The sequence below is a fragment of the Palaemon carinicauda genome, chromosome 15 (genome assembly GCF_036898095.1).
Source record: "Palaemon carinicauda isolate YSFRI2023 chromosome 15, ASM3689809v2, whole genome shotgun sequence".
NCBI classification, from domain to species: domain Eukaryota; kingdom Metazoa; phylum Arthropoda; class Malacostraca; order Decapoda; family Palaemonidae; genus Palaemon; species Palaemon carinicauda.
Window position 1 is genome coordinate 99,294,430 of NC_090739.1, and position 19,619 is coordinate 99,314,048.

Here is a 19,619-nt window from a genome sequence, read left to right on the forward strand (position 1 = left end):
CAGGATTTTATTCTAATATATCGTCGCTTGCCAGAGTTGTGGGATATTCAAAATTAAAATTATATGAAAAGAGACTTGAAACAAACGACGACTACTTCGACGACTTCCAGCATATGAGAAAGTATTGGAAGTATAAAAGAAAACCATATTTGATGCAAGTGTCGAAGATGTAAAGAAGAAATTAAAAGGTTGTGAGGCAACCTTCGCAAAGAGTCTTTCATTGCTAGATAACTGCATTCTTTTTTGTTATATATGGTCTCAACATCTGTAAAAGTTTGATACATTTTTTCGCCCATCCGAAAATAATGTGCAAAGTCTTCCATTTTGTAGTTCTTATCTCATTTAACAGATGTAAAAGAATATGACTCCTATGTTATGTAAGGAAGGCTTTGATCCACTTTTTGTGGTTCTGCTTTCTCTTTATCGAGAAAGCCAAAATAATAGCAGTACATGCTTTCTCTTATTCTCCATCTTACTAGAAGGCAATAGCGACAACCTCTCAATGTCGGTCACTGCATGTATTGACCCTTCACTCAGTAATAAATACTGAATGTGGGCTTGGTGTACTGACAGAATCAAAATAATGACAGTAATACTGATCGTGTGAATTCTTTTTAAACGCTAAAGTACACAAAGGAAAATACAGAATACTTTATATTTCCAGTCTGGCCTGAAAAGAAATATATATATATATATATATATATATATATATATATATATATATATATATATATATATATATATATATATATATATAATCATAAGTTAAATAGTGTAAATTTATGGGCTTGCCTAACAATCAAAACGTATACGGTATACTGATATTTTCTTCTTATCCATAGTAAATTTTAATGGAAGGAATTACCAAATTAATGATAAAAACAAAAATCTTCACGATTAAAATTTTTGTTATAATACCCAGAACATCATTAGCATAGTAATATCAAACAATATGAGAGAACAAAACTGAAGGTATGAAGCTGATCTAGAACAACTCCATAAACATGCTGGATAAAAGAGGGGACAAAGGATTGCTTATACTCATATCAAACACTTGTTCACAGAAATCGTTATTATAGCTAAACTTTAACTTCTTTAATACAATGATAAAAGAGTTCAATGATATTCTTAGTTATTATTGTTAACAAGCTCGCAGTTTTGAGTAAGAAAGTAACAATGAAGTATGTGGCTCCAAAGGGCATTGATCAACCCTAATCAGCTGACCAGGACACTTAGATTCATATGTCCCGCCAACTCTCAGGGAAAACCGTTTGTCAGATGTCTCCAGTGTCACCATGACAAAACAGATAACGGGTTGCTCTTACTACTTCTAGGAAATGGTCGGAGCCCTCTACAACTTTAGAGAAACCATATATACGTTACAAATCTGGTTGCCATATTTTATAATGCTATCATTTGCCGCCTCGACAAAAAAAAAATACATAGCACACACATATAATACACTATATATATATATATATATATATATATATATATATATATATATATATATATATATATATATATATATATATATATATATATATAACATTAATCCACAAAATCATATGGAAATTAATGAAATGTTATAGCTCAGCAATTCCTTCTGTTAACAGCTTCATCAGACTACTTCGACATTAGTCTTTTTTAAGTCAATTATGGGACAAAAAGTAGTTTCATTTATAGTTCGAGGCTATAAAATATTCAGAAAAACTCCACAAATTTGTTACACCGCCTTGAGGACATTCATACAGAGAGAGAGAGAGAGAGAGAGAGAGAGAGAGAGAGAGAGAGAGAGAGAGAGAGAGAGAGAGAGAGAGAGTGAGAGTGAGAGAGGGAGAGAGAGATTTGTTTTAGTTTACTGTAGTTAATAGAGTAATGGACCACCATATAAATCCATTTTTGGACATTCATGAATATTCAAATTTAGTTTTGCTTGATTACGCAATGTTTCTAATAAAGAGGATGAATTACGTTTCCAAAACTTCATCGGTATTTCTCAAATGGTAGATTGACTACTAAAGACTTTCGTCAGCCTTCTGATGGTCATAGATTGCAACATTTTGTGATACGTAAGGATACTTTACTTAAAAATACTCTGCTACATTGCTAATTCAATCTTTACCCCAAGAGCTTTAATTCGCTCGATAATTGCCAAGGCCTTACGGAAAAATTTAAGATAGGTATCATAGAGTATAGATAACGAGTTTGTTTTGTTGGATTTAAGTGCTGATCCAAGTCATGTGTGATTTAAAAAAAAAAGTATCGGTAATTTATATATATATATATATATATATATATATATATATATATATATATATATATATATATATATATATATATATATATATATATATATATATATATATATATATATATATATATATATATATATATATATATATATATATATATATATATATATATATATACATACATACATACATATATATATATATATATATATATATATATATATATATATATATATATATATATATATAATGAATACTCGTTTGGGTGTTTAGAGGATATGCATCCTAAGGCTCCTTATACCAACATTTGCTCGGCTCGAAGGTATACTACTTAGATCATCATGTTCTGTAGTCTTTCACAAACCTCAAATTTTCCAGTTGATATGTCTTTACCAAATTGCTCCATAGGATAATTTACACATTTGCACTACAGCAAACCAAGATATTTTCGTTCACATGAGTAACTATAAAGGAATGCGTAGAAATTATATGTAACAAATCTGATTGAAACCTCTTATTCAAAAAGGCGTGCTTCACAATCCATATGTCTTTTTCGATGATTTTAACAATATAGCTTATATTTGATTGAGAGAAATGAAATAAAGTGTTCCAAATGCATCGTTTCTGAATCCATCTAATGAAAATATTCGTTTGGCTTCACACAAATTTTTAAAGGTTCTAGGCTGGAATGGTCAAGTGAAGGTCTTTCATACTGCCGCTAAAGAGAGATTTCTTTTCTGGAGGGATACTGAGAAGTAAGGGACTAAAATTGACGGGTTAAGACGAGCACCGGAATGGAAGGCCATTCTTTTAAATACCGAGACTGTTTAATAAAGAATTAAAGAATGAAGAAAGGAACACAAATGTTAAATAATCAAGACCTAACATGACATGTCAGGGAATAAAGAAAGAAGCTCAGAAAATAAAATGTAAATGGTGAGAAAAAATTTGTAGGACTCCAAGATCATCTCTCATCAGCTGTGACATTCAGTGATGAAAAGAACAATGAAATAATTCTTTCCAAGATATTTGAATAATTTGTCTTCCCCTTTCTCTGCTTACTGCATCACCTGTAGAAATTATGGTTTAACTACTATCCTGATAGGATGAGGAGCTGGTATAGACCTTGGTTCGAACACTCCGAACTAGAGCTTTAGTGATAGCAATTCACCCGGTACCATGGCCCACAGCCAACCCTTCGTAGCTGTGCTAACTTGGCCATTTGATCACTTAGAAAAGATCCCCAAGCTATGTAATTTTCGCAAGATAAAGGTTCTAGCAATTATATAATTATTGATAACTTACATCAGTGTATTAGCATAAAGAATCATTGTGTGCTTATGCTCTCTGCGTGTGTATTTTCTTCCGGAAAAATTAGTAGAGAATAGAATTTAGGAAAACTAGTATTCCCTACTTTCATGACAAAATTTCGTGAAATTACGTCGTTCCGAGACTAAGCAACTTTTCTTATATGATTTGCAAATAAAATCAATTTCTCCATGATTTTGCTAGAGTATAATAACAGTTTTATTTACCTCGATAAAACTAATTTCCGACTCAAATAAATTCTGATAGTATTGAAGGTGCTATCCGGTCATCAGTATTTACTGTACTCATCACTTATCATCTTTTATGCAAAAAACAGCATTTACTGATACTGCTATTAACTACTACAAATCTACTGATAATAAATTAGGTTAGCAATATTTTCTAGAACATTAATGGTTATTAAATAAGATTTAGGCCACGATACTATATTCTACAAGCCGTATAAAAAATCTTTATTCAATTTCTCTCTACAGCCCCTAAAACAGAAATGACTTCTTTATTTCCTATGTCTGACTGACCCGGGAAGAAGGGGAAATTCTCTCTCCCCCAGCTGACCCTTCCTTTAAAAAAGCCTACTAATGGTTTGTTTCTTTTTCTTTTAAGCTCATATGTTGTTATTCCATCTTTCTCAAGGGAATTTAGTATCTCATAATCTGGTAACGCTGACTAAAGTTTTCAAAACAATCGAAGCAATGCTGTTGCCATATATAAAATAAGCAGGAAATGTTGAATATATTACCCCTTAAGAATAAAGTTTCGTTAAATGGTGTCTTTTTTCCGCATATATCAATGCAAAGTTAAGGTAAGGTATCAGATTGAATGTACATATGAGTATAACTTGCAAAACATGTGTACTTTATCACAGTCCGAGATTATAAAATGAAACAGAGCCTAATCGAGGCTAAGACCACTTTGAGAGGACTTATTTTACTAATAAAGTGAAGGCGTTGCACAATCTACATAATGTACTATCTTACGCCCAAGCTCAGCAGTCATATTACCACAAAAGAGTAAAAGTATCAAATGCCTAGAATACTACAACAAGGAACACCACATACGCAAAGGCTCGTGGGTAATCCCACTAACAATGGTTCTTCTTCTCCTTGCAACGAAAAGTGAATGATACCAACACTTTTCATTAACAAATATTAAATAGCGTGATAATGCAGAGAAATCTCTCTTTATTTAGAAGAATGTGAGTAACCTTTTGGGAACCTGTTCCTATAATGTGCACTCGGTAGAGTGCATACCTTTGTCAACGCTACATAACAAAAAAGGCAATTGAATTATGAAAATTTTGGCACTAGTTTCATGCAAATCGATAAAAAATGACCTTAATAGAGCAAAATGACGTTATTGACCTTTTTGTGACCTGGACCTTGATCATTGACCCAATCACTCCCAAAATCTAATCAAATTGTTCTTGGATTATGGCCAATTACTACACCAAATTTTATGAGATTTTCCCACGATAAAGAGAAAAGAGATTTTTTTTACCTTTCTTTGACCTTGACCTTGATTATGTTATATAAAAAAAGACAGGCAACTAAATTATGCACATTTTGGCGCTAGTTTCATATAAATCGGATAAAAATTGACCACGATATAGCAAAAATAGTGCATTGACCTTTTTGTTACCTTGACCTTGATCTTTGACCAAATCATTCCCAAAATCTAATCAAATTGTCATTGGGTCATGATCAATCCTCCCACTAAATTTCATGAGATTCGGTCAAATAGTTTATGATTTAAGCGAATCACGAACAAACAGACAGACATACAAAATACACGCCTATCAAAATATAACCTTCACCGTAATGAAATGGACGGATGTAATTATATAGGCTTTATAATGACTTGCCTATGGTTAACATATTGGATACTTCTCATTATTTTCTACATCTTGGGTTACTTTATAGTATATAAAAAAAATCATTCCTTTACAGAAAAGGAGGATTCAATTTTCATGTAAACGAATTTAATAATTTATCTTGTGAATCATAGGGACCATTAGGTCATCGCGATCACATGGTCAAACAAGGTGATAAGTGAGATACCGTCAAGAGCTAATTATCAAGAACGCCTTACCTTCCACAGTTGAAGCCTAACCATCCCCACCACAGCATAAACATGCCAAGGATTGCATTAGTAGGTGACCCCATCGGTAAAGGGCTTTCTCCTTGGTCATATCGTCCTAGTCTGGGTCCTACCATTCGAGCTGCCACCAGAGCTATAGAAGAAATAGAAATGGATTATAAGGGTAATAAAGCCAGAAAGTCACAAGTATTTGCTATCCAGCTGAATTACTAAGGAGACTGTGAACAGATTTTATGCATATTCTTATTCACATAGAATAGTTATGAAGAAAATTATATTGCAGTACAATTCCATTTATTGTTGTGAAACTGATGCTGAATATCTAATTAGGATTTTCGTCCTTTTCTTATATTTTACATTTTAAAGGCAATCCAACTGTTTGAGACATCAGTCTAATAGTTTCAGAAGGTTTCGCGTTCTATTTCAGAGACCAAAATTCTGCAGATTTATAACTTCTTGTTTAGTAAATTCGAGAGACTGCAAAGCTTATGACTTGGAATTGAAGATAAAGTCTGCGGGAAATGTTCAGGGAGACACTCCACCAGGGAGTGTAATTTGCAAGTGTCAGTGTATAAACTGTACAAAGTTAAACAGACCAAGTGACCACACAGTAAATTCTAAAGACTGCAAAACTTATGACTTGGAATTGAAAAGACTTGCAGAAAATACTGATTATGGTTACTAAGGATGTCATAAACTGTGGCTATGTAAATATACAATCTGTAGGTAATAAGACTGTTCAAATTCGAGAATTGATAAACGAAAAATATTTGGACATGCTAGCATTATCTAAAACATGGTTATATAACTTGAACAGGGCAAAGATCAATGAAATGGCAACCCCCCCCCACACACCCCCTTTCACATACCGAGAGAAGGTAGGTCTGGTGTGGTATCGGACTATTTAATCAGAAAAAGTTACTCAAATCTCAAAATGTTAAAAAGAACTAGTGTAACGAGCTTTGAACATATAGAAATAAACTTTACGCAAAAGATCAGAAAAATAACCTTTGTAACAGTCTACAAACCTCCTAGAACAAACACTAGTATCTTTTTTGAAGAATTCGGTGCTCTCATTGAGATGATTACCATAGAGAAAAACGAATTAGTTATCTGTGGAGACTTCAATTTTTGGATGGCTGACGCATCAAATCCTGACGCTTTGGCATTTAGTGAGTTATTAGATTCATATCGACTAGTGAATAATGTCGACTGTACAACTTCTTTAACTGGGCATACAATGGACTTAGTTTTAAGTGATGACATGAATAATATTGTATCTGATATTAAAAGTTGAAGAGAAATGTACTATCTCCCCAGTACACAAACTTATTACGTTTATTCTACCTCTACAGAAACATGCATTAGTAAAGAAAATAAACTTTAGACATCAATCAAATTTTTCTCCTACTGTATTTATTGAAGTAACAAAGAAAATAAATGATGCTACGAACATTCCCTGTGATCATGATGACCAACGTCTGTTGGGAGCTAAGTTTGTTAACTGTCTTACGACCACTTATAATGAAGTGAGTAAAAGTGAATATGATACCATGTGCCCACCGATGGAAAAGACTATAACCGTAAAAGACCTATCTCCTTGGTTTGATCGAGAGACTTTGGTGAAAAAGAGGGAAAAAGACGTAAAGAAAGAAAGTGGAATAGGTTAAAAACTGAAAGTACGTGGGTAAAAAACAAAACTGCTGCGTGTTAATATAATTGCCTACTTAGTAGGAAAAAAATGAATACTATAAGAGGAAGATCCTCCAAGCAGCAATAGACATAAATAAGTTATATCGTCTCCTGAATGGTATAATGGGAAATATAAAAGAAAAAAGCTACCTGGTGGATATAATGACCAGGAACTAGCAAATAAATTTTTAGTATGCTTTAAAATCAAAATTGAAAATATAACCACGTCATTTGCAAATACACAACATCAGATTAATGATACACCAGGCACACAGACAAAATTGATAAGATTTAACTACATAACACAAGATGACATCACCAGAATTATCAAGAGAGCAAAGAAAACAAACTGCGCGATCGATCCTATGCCAATATTTGAAGTAATTGGTGAGAGAGACTTTTCCAGTTTAGCCGAAATAATAATGAGAATAGCAAATGCAAGCATTGATGAATGTAAGTTTCCTAAATCTGAGAAAATGGCTATAGTCACACCAGTTCTGAAAAATGCACTGGACTACCAGAAATTAAGCTCATATAAACCTATTTCGAATCTGTTCTTTGTTTCAAAAGTGCTTGAGTACGTAATTCTTGAACAACTAATCATTCACTTAGAAGTAATAGAAGCTTTGCCTGACAACCTATTTGCTTACAGAAAACTATACGCTACAGAGACAGCCATCTGCTCTATTGTAAATGATTTGCTAGAAATGATGGATGAAAATAAATGTGGTATTTTAATATTGCTCGATCTCAGTGCTGCTTTTGATACAGTTGTGCATGAACTGCTACTAAATGATCTACGGTTCATCGGCGTTGAAGATCAAGCTTTCGAATACCTAAAAGAGTACTTAGTTGGTAGAAATTACTGTGTACAAATTGGAAACTCTTATTCATCATATGAACCCTTAAACAGAGGGGTATCCCAAGGGAGTGTACTTGGCCCAATCATAATCTGCATCTATACTATTGGTCTATCAAAAATACTACAAAGGCATGGTGTGAAGTTCAAACTATTTGCAGAGGACACACAATTTTACTTCTCCATAAATGATATAGATGACACTAGTGAAACTCAGAACCGAATCCATGACAGTGTTAGAGAATGAATGACATTTAAACAACTAAAATTAAATGAGAACAAAACTGAATTCATGGTGGTGGGCAAGAGAAACAGTGTGAGAAACTTGGGTGATATTCAAATGAACATAAATAATGACTCAGTGCCGATATCTTCTAAAGTTCGAGATCTACGTTTATAAAAAAGTGCCTGGATGAAAATTCTGTAAAGAAACTTGTGATAAACTGTGTTATTACCTAGATTGACTACTGCAACTCTATCTATTACAATTTACCAAAAGTGCAACTTGAGAAATTACAAAACATAATAAACAGAGGAGCAAGACTGATAAAAGGTGTCCCATCTAGAGAAAGGCTCACCCCTCTACTAATGGATTTACACTGGCTGCCAATAAAGGCAAGAATTGAATTTAAAATATGTACAATAACCCACCAAGTTATCAGAACCGGGCGTCCAAAATACTTAAGAGAATTGCTACAGATTGGTCAGCCAACAAATCGTGTCGACACGAGAATAGTTACAGATGGCTTCAAACTATTGGAACCTAAATATATGTCTACTGTAGGCTCCAGAGCCTTTAGATATGCGGGCCCGAGACTATATAATAAGCTCCCACGAAACATCCGAATGATTGAAAACATTAAGGCTTTTAAGAGGAAACTGAAGACTTTTTTAATTTCAATAGTCATACAACAGTGACGATTTAACAGTAAATGAACAATACGCGATATGAAACGTTAAATACTCTGAGTGAACAAGGTAAAACGACAGTGGAGGTCCTGTAGAGTGGGGTTCCCCTGCTGTAGGGGGCCGGAAAAGCAGCCGTCAAAGTAAAGTAAAGTAAAGTAGTTTAAGGAAGTTTCATCTTGATTGGAGGGTGTTTAATCTTAAAGCAGCTGCTAGGTATTTATAACCAGTTGGTTGATTTAGATCAACCCAACTAATTGTTAGCACTGGTAAGAATAAAAGGTTTATAATAAAAAATTAAATGTTTCCAATAAAAAATTCATGATTAATCAAATATAACATTCGTATATTTCATTTTAATTTTATTAACTATACTGGAAAGGTTGGAGTCTGATAGTAGTTTTTATTTGTAATTTCCTTAACATTTTTTTGTTTGTTCTGACTTAATAAGAGTCATAAAACCATCAAAATGAAAGGCTTGATGTTATTTGATACGATTGCCTTTTAGGCAATAAATGCTGTACGTTAGAAATAGAGAGAGAGAGAGAGAGAGAGAGAGAGAGAGAGAGAGAGAGAGAGAGAGAGAGAGAGAGAGAGAGAGAGAGAGAGATTTTTTGTTTCAATCAATTTATTGCGCCCATTGGTGTCAGACATTTGAGTACATGGTAATACAGTAATATTGTTTACATCTACATTGTAATTAAGTTATGCCAAAAGAATAGAAAAAATAAGTATATACAGACATTTAGGTATGTATTAAAAATATTGTTTACATCTACAGAATATAATGAAGGTTATACAAAGGAATACAAAATAAAGTATAGACAGACATTTAGTACATATTAAAAATAATATTGTTCATTTCTATATATTAAAGGTTATACAAATGAAACTATATGGAATACAAATTAAATTCAGCTTGATTTCGTAGGTAGGTTGTACCTATCTTTAGTTAATATTACAAAACAGTTTATTATTCAGTATCCACCAAAGTGAGGATGGTGCATGAGGATCTCATCGAGCAAATTATTATCTGTCAATAATTTTTTACATATATCAACTACTGTGAGTCTTTGGGGTAATATGTCACTAACAAGTGGACATTCCAGGCAATAGTGTTCCAGGGTGTTGGCATTGGGTGCGTCACATAACCTACAGGAGGAGAAGTGAGGAACTCCATCTTGCTCAGCCACCTGCCAAACTGGTCGCCAACCCAGCCGAAGACGCGCATAAACCACATTATTTTGACGAACCATGAGTCCACTGCGGCGATACTTGTGTTGGTGAAGAAAGAAGTGATCCTAATGCTGTATTGATAGACTGGTGGCTCTCTCGGCATTACTACGATGATGAGTAGGTGAGCGAGCAACTTGTCGCACCATTTTTCTGCAGCACAGGAGAGATGGAGTAGGAGCATCAGCATCTGGAGGATCCAGTTGACAAGCAGCCTTTGCGAGATGGTCAACGGTGTTGTTAGCCAGAAGACCCATGTGAGAGGGAATCCATTGGAAGTGCACTACAGAGAGCTCATGTTGGCCATGTCTAGTTGCCAATGTATTTGTGTATGCTGGCTTATGTGATGAAATGGCTTGGAGTGCTGGTTGCTAGTCGCAGATGATCAAGCCGTTGTTTCTGGTCCGTGTGATTAAAATAACTGCATGTAGAAGTCCATGTAGTTCACAGTACGTGGAGCTTGATGACTTTGGGAGGCGACGGCCTGTTCAGCCCTCTGGCGGGGGTTCCAAAGTGGGAGAGAAAACAGCACATCCAGCACTGCTATCCTGCAGCCGGGAACTGTCTGTGTAGAGGTCATGGGCTACACTGAGGGGTGAGGATAGTCTGTCGATGATCTCCAATGCACGTTGTTGTTGAAGTTGAGCCAAGTCAGTCTTAGAGACTGGAGTGTAAGAGATTGCCGGCACAGGAGTCTGCCAGGGTGCAAGGCCATGATCCACGTTCTCTGCCATGATGTTGATGTCAAGCCCCCGAATGCTTGAACAAACAGTACTAACTAGAGTACGTACCCCCTGGCGTAGTTGTGGACGAGGTGCATCTAGATCAAGAGAAGTTCTGATGATGCTTGAATAGTGAGGAGACAGGTGAGGATAATACAGGCATTTAATACTGAAGTAGGTGACATTGGAGTATATTCTCCCAACGAGTGGAGGGAGACGGAGCTCATGTTACATGTTTACAATTCTAGTGGATGCTGGACAACCTAGAATGAATCTCATTGCTTGGTTCTGGAATTTTTCAAGAGGCTGCAGAGTTGATCTGGAGAGTTGAAATAGTGCAGGGGAAAGATAATCTATCACTGAGCAGATGAAAGCAATATATATGGTTCTGGCGACTGGGATAGATACTCATGCAGAATAATTAGTAAGCCACTTGAGAGGAGGCAGGCGTCGATGTAACCGGGCCAGTGGATCTTGAACAATGGGATGTACTCTCTGTCTTGCTGGAATGAATGGTGTAATTCGCACTGGCGCTCCCAAATAGATATATTGTGTGCATAAAGGTACAACATTGTTTCCCACAGTAAATTCTGGGAGATTCCTTTGTGGCCTTGGGGAGAAGATTCTACTTTTTCCTGGGGAGATGATAAGGCCACAGGAGGATGCTGATTCATAGAAGGAAGAAAGGAAGCGTTGCAAGTGATCCGGAGATGTTGAGTGAATGCAAATATTGTCTGCATAGCAAGTGATGGTTGTGTTATCAGTATTAGGGAGCAAGGAGAGAGGGCGATGAAGGAGAATATTAAATAAAAATGAACCAAGTACTCCCCCTTGTGGAGTACCAAGTTCAAGTTCCCTTGCAGTGCTCAATGCTCCCTTAAACAACACACGAGAGACTCTATTTCGAAGATATCCACGTATCCACCTCAAAAGGTGTACCTTGATTCCAAAATCAATAAGCTGGTCTAAAATAATGTCTCTATTTGCAACGTCAAATGCGCTTTTCAAATCAATGAAGGCTACAACACTGGTTGGGGAGAGACGAGTGTAGGGCTCCATGAGACAATGATGTGTTCCTCGTTGGGGTAGGAAGTTGTATATTCTAGACGAAAGCTTATCTTGCAGCCGGAACATAAGGCGGGAGAGGAGAATACATTCAAATACTTTGCAGAAACAGGAGGTGAGGGAGATAGGACGAAATTTGTCAGTGCCGGGCTTGGGAATGGGTACAATTGTACTATGAGTCCATGCTAGGGGCACATATCCCAGGCAGAGGCAGAGGTTGTAGAGCCGGAGGAGAGGGTGGCCAGTTACTTTTATGAGTGTGCAAAGGACTGCATAGGTGATGCTATTATCATCGGGAGCTGACTTCTTACTCCTTGCTAAGGCACGTCGTAGCTCTTCCTTAGTTATGGGTACATTGTCCTCTTCATCACTGCTCAGTAAGGAGGAACTGAGATGTAAGGTACGATGGTTTTCTTGTGAGGAGAGAGAGTCTTGTATATGAGCTAGAAGGTTGATGGTTCGTGACTGTGCTCACCAGTCATTGATAAGGTCCTGTGCATACTGAGCAGGGCTGTGGTGGAGGACACTTGGGGGTTTCTTCTTCACAATCCTGTTGATGAGATGCCACATGGAACAGATGCTTGTTTGATCGTTGATGCTGTCTGTTAATTTGTGCCAGGAATCTGTTTGTACACATTTCTGCAGAGCAATTAGATCATCTCTTGATAGTTGATACTGGTGCAGAGTCTCAGGACTTGGTTGTCTCATAAAGGCAAAGCCATCATCCATCGCCTTCTTTTCTGCCTGAGAAATTCGATTATTTAGTTTCAAGGCACCAACACGATGTCTGGTATGTGGCTTTCTGATGTATGGTGTGTGGAAATCATGTGTGGTACTAACAAGTAAGGAGTAAAGTTTCTCAGGACAGTGGAGGTCAAATATAGGGAGAAGGTTAGTCATGTATGAAATGTACGTAGGCTGGTACTTAGGCGGAATTGTGATGCAAGTGCGATTGTGTATTCAAGTAGGTATAGCGGGAAGGAAATAATGTATGCTGAGACCAATGTGATCAAAGAAGAGCATAGGAACCATTACACACTTGGCTATGGAAGGTACGAGTCCAAAGGTCAAGATGTGATCCAAAGTACCACCTCGTGCATGGGTAGATCCACCAGTGTTCCAGCGAGTCAGTTGATTTTGACGAATGTATCCTAGAAGTAGGTTCCGATTGCGGTTCACAGTGCCAGCAAGATCTCCCAAATCTGGATGACGGGCATTAAAATCTCCCATGTAAACCATACAATGGAGGGTTGGGGCTGGAAGCTTGGCTGTATTTATCCTACCTTGTATTGCATGTACATTGCACAGTCGTATGGTGCCTCCGCCAACAGTAATCTCAAATAATTGAAATGTTGTATCTTCATCCTCAGAGTTTGGGAGAAGTCTATGCTGGATTGAAGTACGTATGTAGGTGATGAGGCCATGTCTTACTAAATGGACATAGGACACATAGCCAGTGAGAAAGGGAGCTTCTTCTCTTGGCTGAGCAATACCAACAAAAGCTTCCTGAATTAGAATAACATCTGGGTGGTGACTATGTACAATTCCCTTAAGTGCAGAAAGTTTTGCCCAGTTTGTAATACCACAGGCATTCCATGAGATAATATTAAACCTCACTTGGTTATCGAACATGTCCCATGGAAGAACGGTGACTAGATGAAGAGGCAGTGGTGACACGGGTATACATTGGTGGTGTATCACATGGCAAAAGTCCTGTATGGGGATTAGTAACACTCTCAAGACGTGTAGCAAGTGAGTCAAGTTTCTCAGTGAGTGTAGTAACTGATGTGATAACAACCCGCTGTGCTTCAGCAAGAGATTGTAGTGTGGTATCATTAGTAGCAAATTTAGAAGTTAGAGGGTTTAAGAAGTATACGAGACTGTCCATGCGAGTGTCCATGCTCTCTAAACGAGATTCAATGGCTTCAAAACGTGATGTAAGGGAGTTACACCGAGATTTGAGGACGTCTACAGCATTACTAAGCGTAGACACTTGTGAGGAGGCAGTAACGGTGGGTTTGATTGATGGCATTGGAAGCTGTTGTGCAATATGCTGGTTCGATGTAGTGTGTGATCGTCTGGTACAGCCATGCCACACATTGACTCCGGGCTCATTACATCTCGGGCATTTCCAATGCGAGGTGTCTGGTGTAGGTAAAGGTAATGAGCGTGATGTTGATGCCAAGGCAGTGCCAACCACTGTGGGTGGTACAGGGGGGCGATGAGGGCAGGTCTGACTGTCATGCTCAGCAAAATGCATACTTTTCAGGGGCAGCACAGTTTCGTGAGATGTGACCGATACCCCAGCGTTTGAAGCACCACGGCTTTTCATCTGGCATTCTGCGTAGTTCACATGGCGGTAAACAAGGGAGGAAAGAGAAGTTACCAAAAGGCAGGGTTGGATCTGGGTGGCTCCAAGTAATAACAATACGATGGATGGACTTTCCATCCAGTAGGAAACGACGTAGAGTGTGTACTCCCGTCAGTTCCTTAGCTAATGAAGGGTCTACATCCACAGGATATCGAGTGATGAGATATGTAGGGAACTTACAGGGTCTGTTTACAGCATCCTGAACATCTAACACAAGTGATAGAACCTCCCCACCTTTGACCCTATTTATGATATCCAGACAATGCCTTGATATATATACAAATCGAGAAATGACCGCAGACATTTTAACTTCAGCCAATTCCCTATCGAGGCTGAACATCTTGGTAACCTCCGATAGCCAGCGAAGCTTCACATTAACCCCCAGATTCTCTCTAAATAGGAGCTTTATGTATTCAGCACGTGGAGCAAAGCCATGGAGAACAGTTTTTTTGTAGCCAGGGTAGGTATACTCTGAATAGCAGGTCGAGGCATGGAACTATTTAGAACTTCATTTTGAGAGGAAGAAGCATCACACTTTGTAGTTTTAGCAGCAGGGGATGTTGGCTCATTACTGCTATCTGTATCATATTCCATTCATCGTTTGTTGGAGGTAGGGGTATGGTCCAGCAGAGATGCTCTTCAGCATTATCATCACTTAGAACAAGGTCCTCCTCAACATCATCGAGAGTACCAGGTCTCGAGAATTCCATAGTCATTATCTACTAGTATTTTAACAATGGCCGTATCTGATTTCGTTCATCTGTTACAATAATGTTGCCATGATGGGGATAACCATGTCATACATACTGCACTGCGCATGCGCGTTTTAGGAAAAACTTGAACGTAGTGGTATGGCCGAGTGAACGAGATTTTTAATCCTAAATAAAGTCTAAGTTAAAAAACTCGTAAACACACTAATGTCACAGCATTGATCACTAAGCACTATCACAGCTTTCAGTCAATTCTAGGTGATGTAGATCTTCGTATCTCCTAAATAATCGAGAAAGTTTTCAGAGCACACAAATGCGCTTGTTGACAGACAAAGTCCAAGATCGAGAGAGAGAGAGAGAGAGAGAGAGAGAGAGAGAGAGAGAGAGAGAGAGAGAGAGAGAGAGAGAGAGAAAAAGACATAAGTTTTAAAAGTGATTTGTATTTTCCTAACTATATAAACCTGAGTTTTTTAAATTAGGGAACATATCGCAACCTGAACTGGAACAGCCAATGAAGTCGTTACTGAGGTAGTTAACGGTAGGTGGTAAGTGACGGCGGGTAGGCCCCCTGCAACCCCCCCCCAAAAAAAAGAACTGTCAGATACTCTTCACTTTAGGCTTTTAAGTCAGAACTGAGTGGGGTAGTTGAAGCTGGAAGGTTGGCTTTATATGACTCAGTTGTGTATAGATATTGTTCTTACACATATAAAACTTTCCTCTAATAAAATAGGGAAACTCACTGATTGGTAGATCGGAAGTCCTCCTAGAACTGAAAGTGGTTTGGTTCTTTTTCTTCCTTGGAAGTGTCAATCTGCCTGGTCCAATATGGAAAGGAAGATATGACTCATGTAACCTCATATCTGTCTGTCATATGGATGCAGAGGCTGATAGGGACTGGCCTGTTCAAGAATATTGGTATGTGGTCAAAGGAGGGATCCCTTCCCCTGCAGGTGATAGCAGTCTGGAATAATATACTTGTCATATAATTATCAATAGGTTGGTATATATTCTACTATCTTCCCCCCTAATTTAGGGAGGGTTATTGAGATACTTCTTTATATTTTGAATGTAAGGAATGGGTCTCAGAAGTGTAGCGTACCAACATCAACCTTTGACCCACCGAGTAACACTTTGACTGCTTTCTCCCTGAGAGAGGGTGCAGATAAATGAAGGTTTAGAGGTTGTCAATACCATTCTACCTTTAATTCCAGAATTGCATCTTTAGGTTACCTTAGATAAAAAGCTTCTTGTCCCATGGGAGAGCTGTACTATCGCACACAACTGATTAGACAGCCACCATAAAACCAAGCAAAAAGGTGTCAAGGGACATGGTGTATACTCCCACAGGTAAAAAGCTGTGAATGTAGTCTGGCATTTTCACCCCCAGCTTTAAACACATGGAGACACCAAGATTCCTCTTAAAAGCTAGGGTGGGGCTTATACTTTGACTTTGTGAGCTTTGGTCCTAGGTGGTACCTTAACCCTCTCTCATAAAACCAGAAAGAGCAAGCATTCCTTGATACCTCGTTCTTGGTCCTTCCAGTGCTATAGAAGATTTGGTGACACTCAGGCCTAAGGTGTCAGGTCATCTTCAAATATCACTGCTAAGATTACAAGACACAAAAGCATCTACTCTCAATTGTTACATAATGCTTGACGCAAAGAGGGAATATAGAAGGTCTTAAACCAGTGTAGGTGATTAAGATAGACCATGCAACCCGCCTACTCTCTTTAAGGGTTGTGGTAGCCTATTGGATTAGTACCTGGCTGGCAATCTGATGGAATGGGGTTAAAGACCTGCTCAAGCTCGATAGTTTCTTGTAGTGTCTGCAACCTCACCATTCTTGTGAGATTACGATGGGGAGATTAGGGCAACCTTTAGGTCTACCTACTGAGTCCTCAGCAGCCATTGCTTGGCCATCAATGGTCCTAGCTTGGGTGGAGAAGAGGTTTGGGCACTAATAATAAGTATATTTGGTCATTCTCTAGTGGATTGCCCTGTTAGGGCATTGTTACTGCCCTTTGCTTTTGCCATTCACGAAAGACCTTTAAATCTTTAAACCTTTAAACAATGCCAAGGCTAACAGAAAGACAGACTTGAGAGTCAGTTCTCTGTCTAACAACCTTCTTAAAGGTTCGAACAAGGTACAGGTCAGAGCCTTAAGAATCCTGCTAAGGTCTTAGGGTGGGCAAAAATGCTCAAAGCTCCTCACGAGTATTGATGACTCTTATGATGAAGAGGGTTTTATACCCTTCAGTTGAAAGCACACGCTCAAGGCTGAATGGTAGCTTTTGACAGCCGAGACTGAGAAGCACTTCTCTTGGTGAAGGAAGATAGGAAAATCCACAATCTATGCTAGAGATGCTCTGACTTTGGAAGTATCTCTTCTATGCACAAATGGCAGAAGATGGCTTACTTTCCTTGGTAGACAGCTGCAGAGACATCCCTTGTGCAGCACCTCATAAAAAGCCTTTTACCCAAAGGAGATGCTGGATAGTCTCCAACTGTAAAGTTCCAGTAACTTAACAGATTGACAGCACCTCTTAAGATGTGACTGACAGAGAAGTGTACAACATTAAGATATTTCTCTCGGGACTTTGATTAGTTCACTAGAGCTAATATATCAGGATACCACTTGGTATGTGGCCATCTGGGAGCTCTCAAGATCCTTCTGAGTATCAGCATATCAGCACTTAATTGATTAGCATCCAGAAGAGGGAGAATTGAGGAAAGGCTTTTACTTCTAGGTGATACCATAGTGTTGGAAGGTGTCTTCGAATATGATCCATGAATCTGGAACTGGGAAACATAACACAGAGAGCTTCCTGTTTAGCCTTGTGGAAAATAGGTCAATCTCCAGAGAACACCACAAATCAAGAAGTCTCTCTTCTATGCAGGGATACAGGGACCAATCCAACTCAACAACCTGCCCTGGCAAATGAGTGTGTCTGCTAGTACATTCCTCTTGCCTGGAATGTACCCAGCTGACAACCCTATGACGCAGAATGCTGCCCATCCATTTTGTCAGCTTTTTCAGTAAGACTGAGAATGATATGCCTTCTGCCTTAAGTCAACAAGCAAGGAGGCTCCCCTTGTTTATTGACTTAAGCCACTATAGTGGTATTGATGCTCATTAACATTCCTGTTTACATTTCCAAGATGCTATTGTATAGATGCTTTTCTCCTTTTGACTATACCACTAAAACAACCAGGTCATTCAGGTGTGAGCTCCACCCTTCCTACAATGTATCTGAGAACAGTTGCATGGCTGGCTACAGAGAGTCAAGTTGGATCACTTGGTTAGTTTTTCCTCATTCAGCTAGCAGGTAAGGTTGTCAGGTGCCTCCTGCTCCAATGGAACAGGAAGGATAGGGAGTTCTCAGGATGCTGACCAGTAACTCTTCAAACTCCACTAAAGAGATCTCTGGTGGAGGGACCCATGTGGAATGAGCATCTCCAGAGAGGGAAGGTAGCCAATAAGAGTCTGCCAGTGCCAAGTTGAGATTTCTGTCTTGAACAGAAATGGTTGTACTACCCCCTTGAGCTTGCTGATGTAATTGTCTGGGAGAAAGGCTCTTGTTGCTGCTGTGTCTTTCAGCATGCTTGACCACTGCAACCTTTCTTTTGGTATTGGATTTAACATCTTCCAGTTCATTATAATTCCCAGATCATAACAAAAAGTGAAACACTGATGTTGATCCTGTAGAAACTGCTCCACAGGGGAGGTCAGTATCAGCTAGACATGAGATAAAAGAACAGATATATGCCTAGTGAGTGAGCCTAAGCTGCTACCAAGAAGTAAACAGTCTGAAGCACAAGTAGTTGAAAGTATATTTTTCAGGTCCACTGAATGCATGAAATCTCCCTCTCTAAATGAACTCAACACAAAACGTACTGTTTCAATCCTGAACTTTGTTCAACACACAAACTTATTCAGTAGAGAGATGTCGATGACTGATCTCCAGCTCCAAGTTGACTTTGTTAACAAAATGAGTAGTCTGTAGAAGTCTGGGGATTGCCTCAAATGACTTCGAGAATGTTTTGCTCTAACAGCCCTATTATTTCTGTCTGCAAGGCCAGGTCTTTTGGTGATGATGGATGATCAGATAAGAACTCTATCAGTAAGTGAGATATGATGGTCCTGAAAGGGTAGTAAGTAACTGTTCCGAAGGAACTTCACTACCCAAGTTTTGGCTTCGTTCTCTACCAGGTTGTCCAATGGCACAGCAACCATACCACTACTCTTGGCAGCAGGAGAGAGGGACTGCTGGCAAGTTTCTCCTTCCACCCCGTCATCCTGGAAAGAACAAGACTTAGTATATTATTCTATGAAATAAATTCTATACCCTACAATTGATATAACATTACATTTTAAGTGT

At 38.2% G+C, this 19,619-nt stretch overlaps 1 protein-coding gene and 1 pseudogene across 2 annotated transcripts in view; both read right to left on the reverse strand.

The window, feature by feature from the left end:
* LOC137654347 (putative ammonium transporter 3) overlaps positions 1-19,619 on the reverse strand; it is a 115,380-nt gene that overhangs the window by 33,430 nt on the left and 62,331 nt on the right. For both annotated transcript variants that reach the window (XM_068387963.1, XM_068387964.1), the window contains one exon: positions 5,673-5,814. In XM_068387963.1, the coding sequence (XP_068244064.1) occupies positions 5,673-5,814 (142 nt within the window). The remainder of the gene's footprint in view (positions 1-5,672; positions 5,815-19,619) is intronic.
* LOC137654800 (uncharacterized) lies at positions 10,743-13,058 on the reverse strand (annotated as a pseudogene).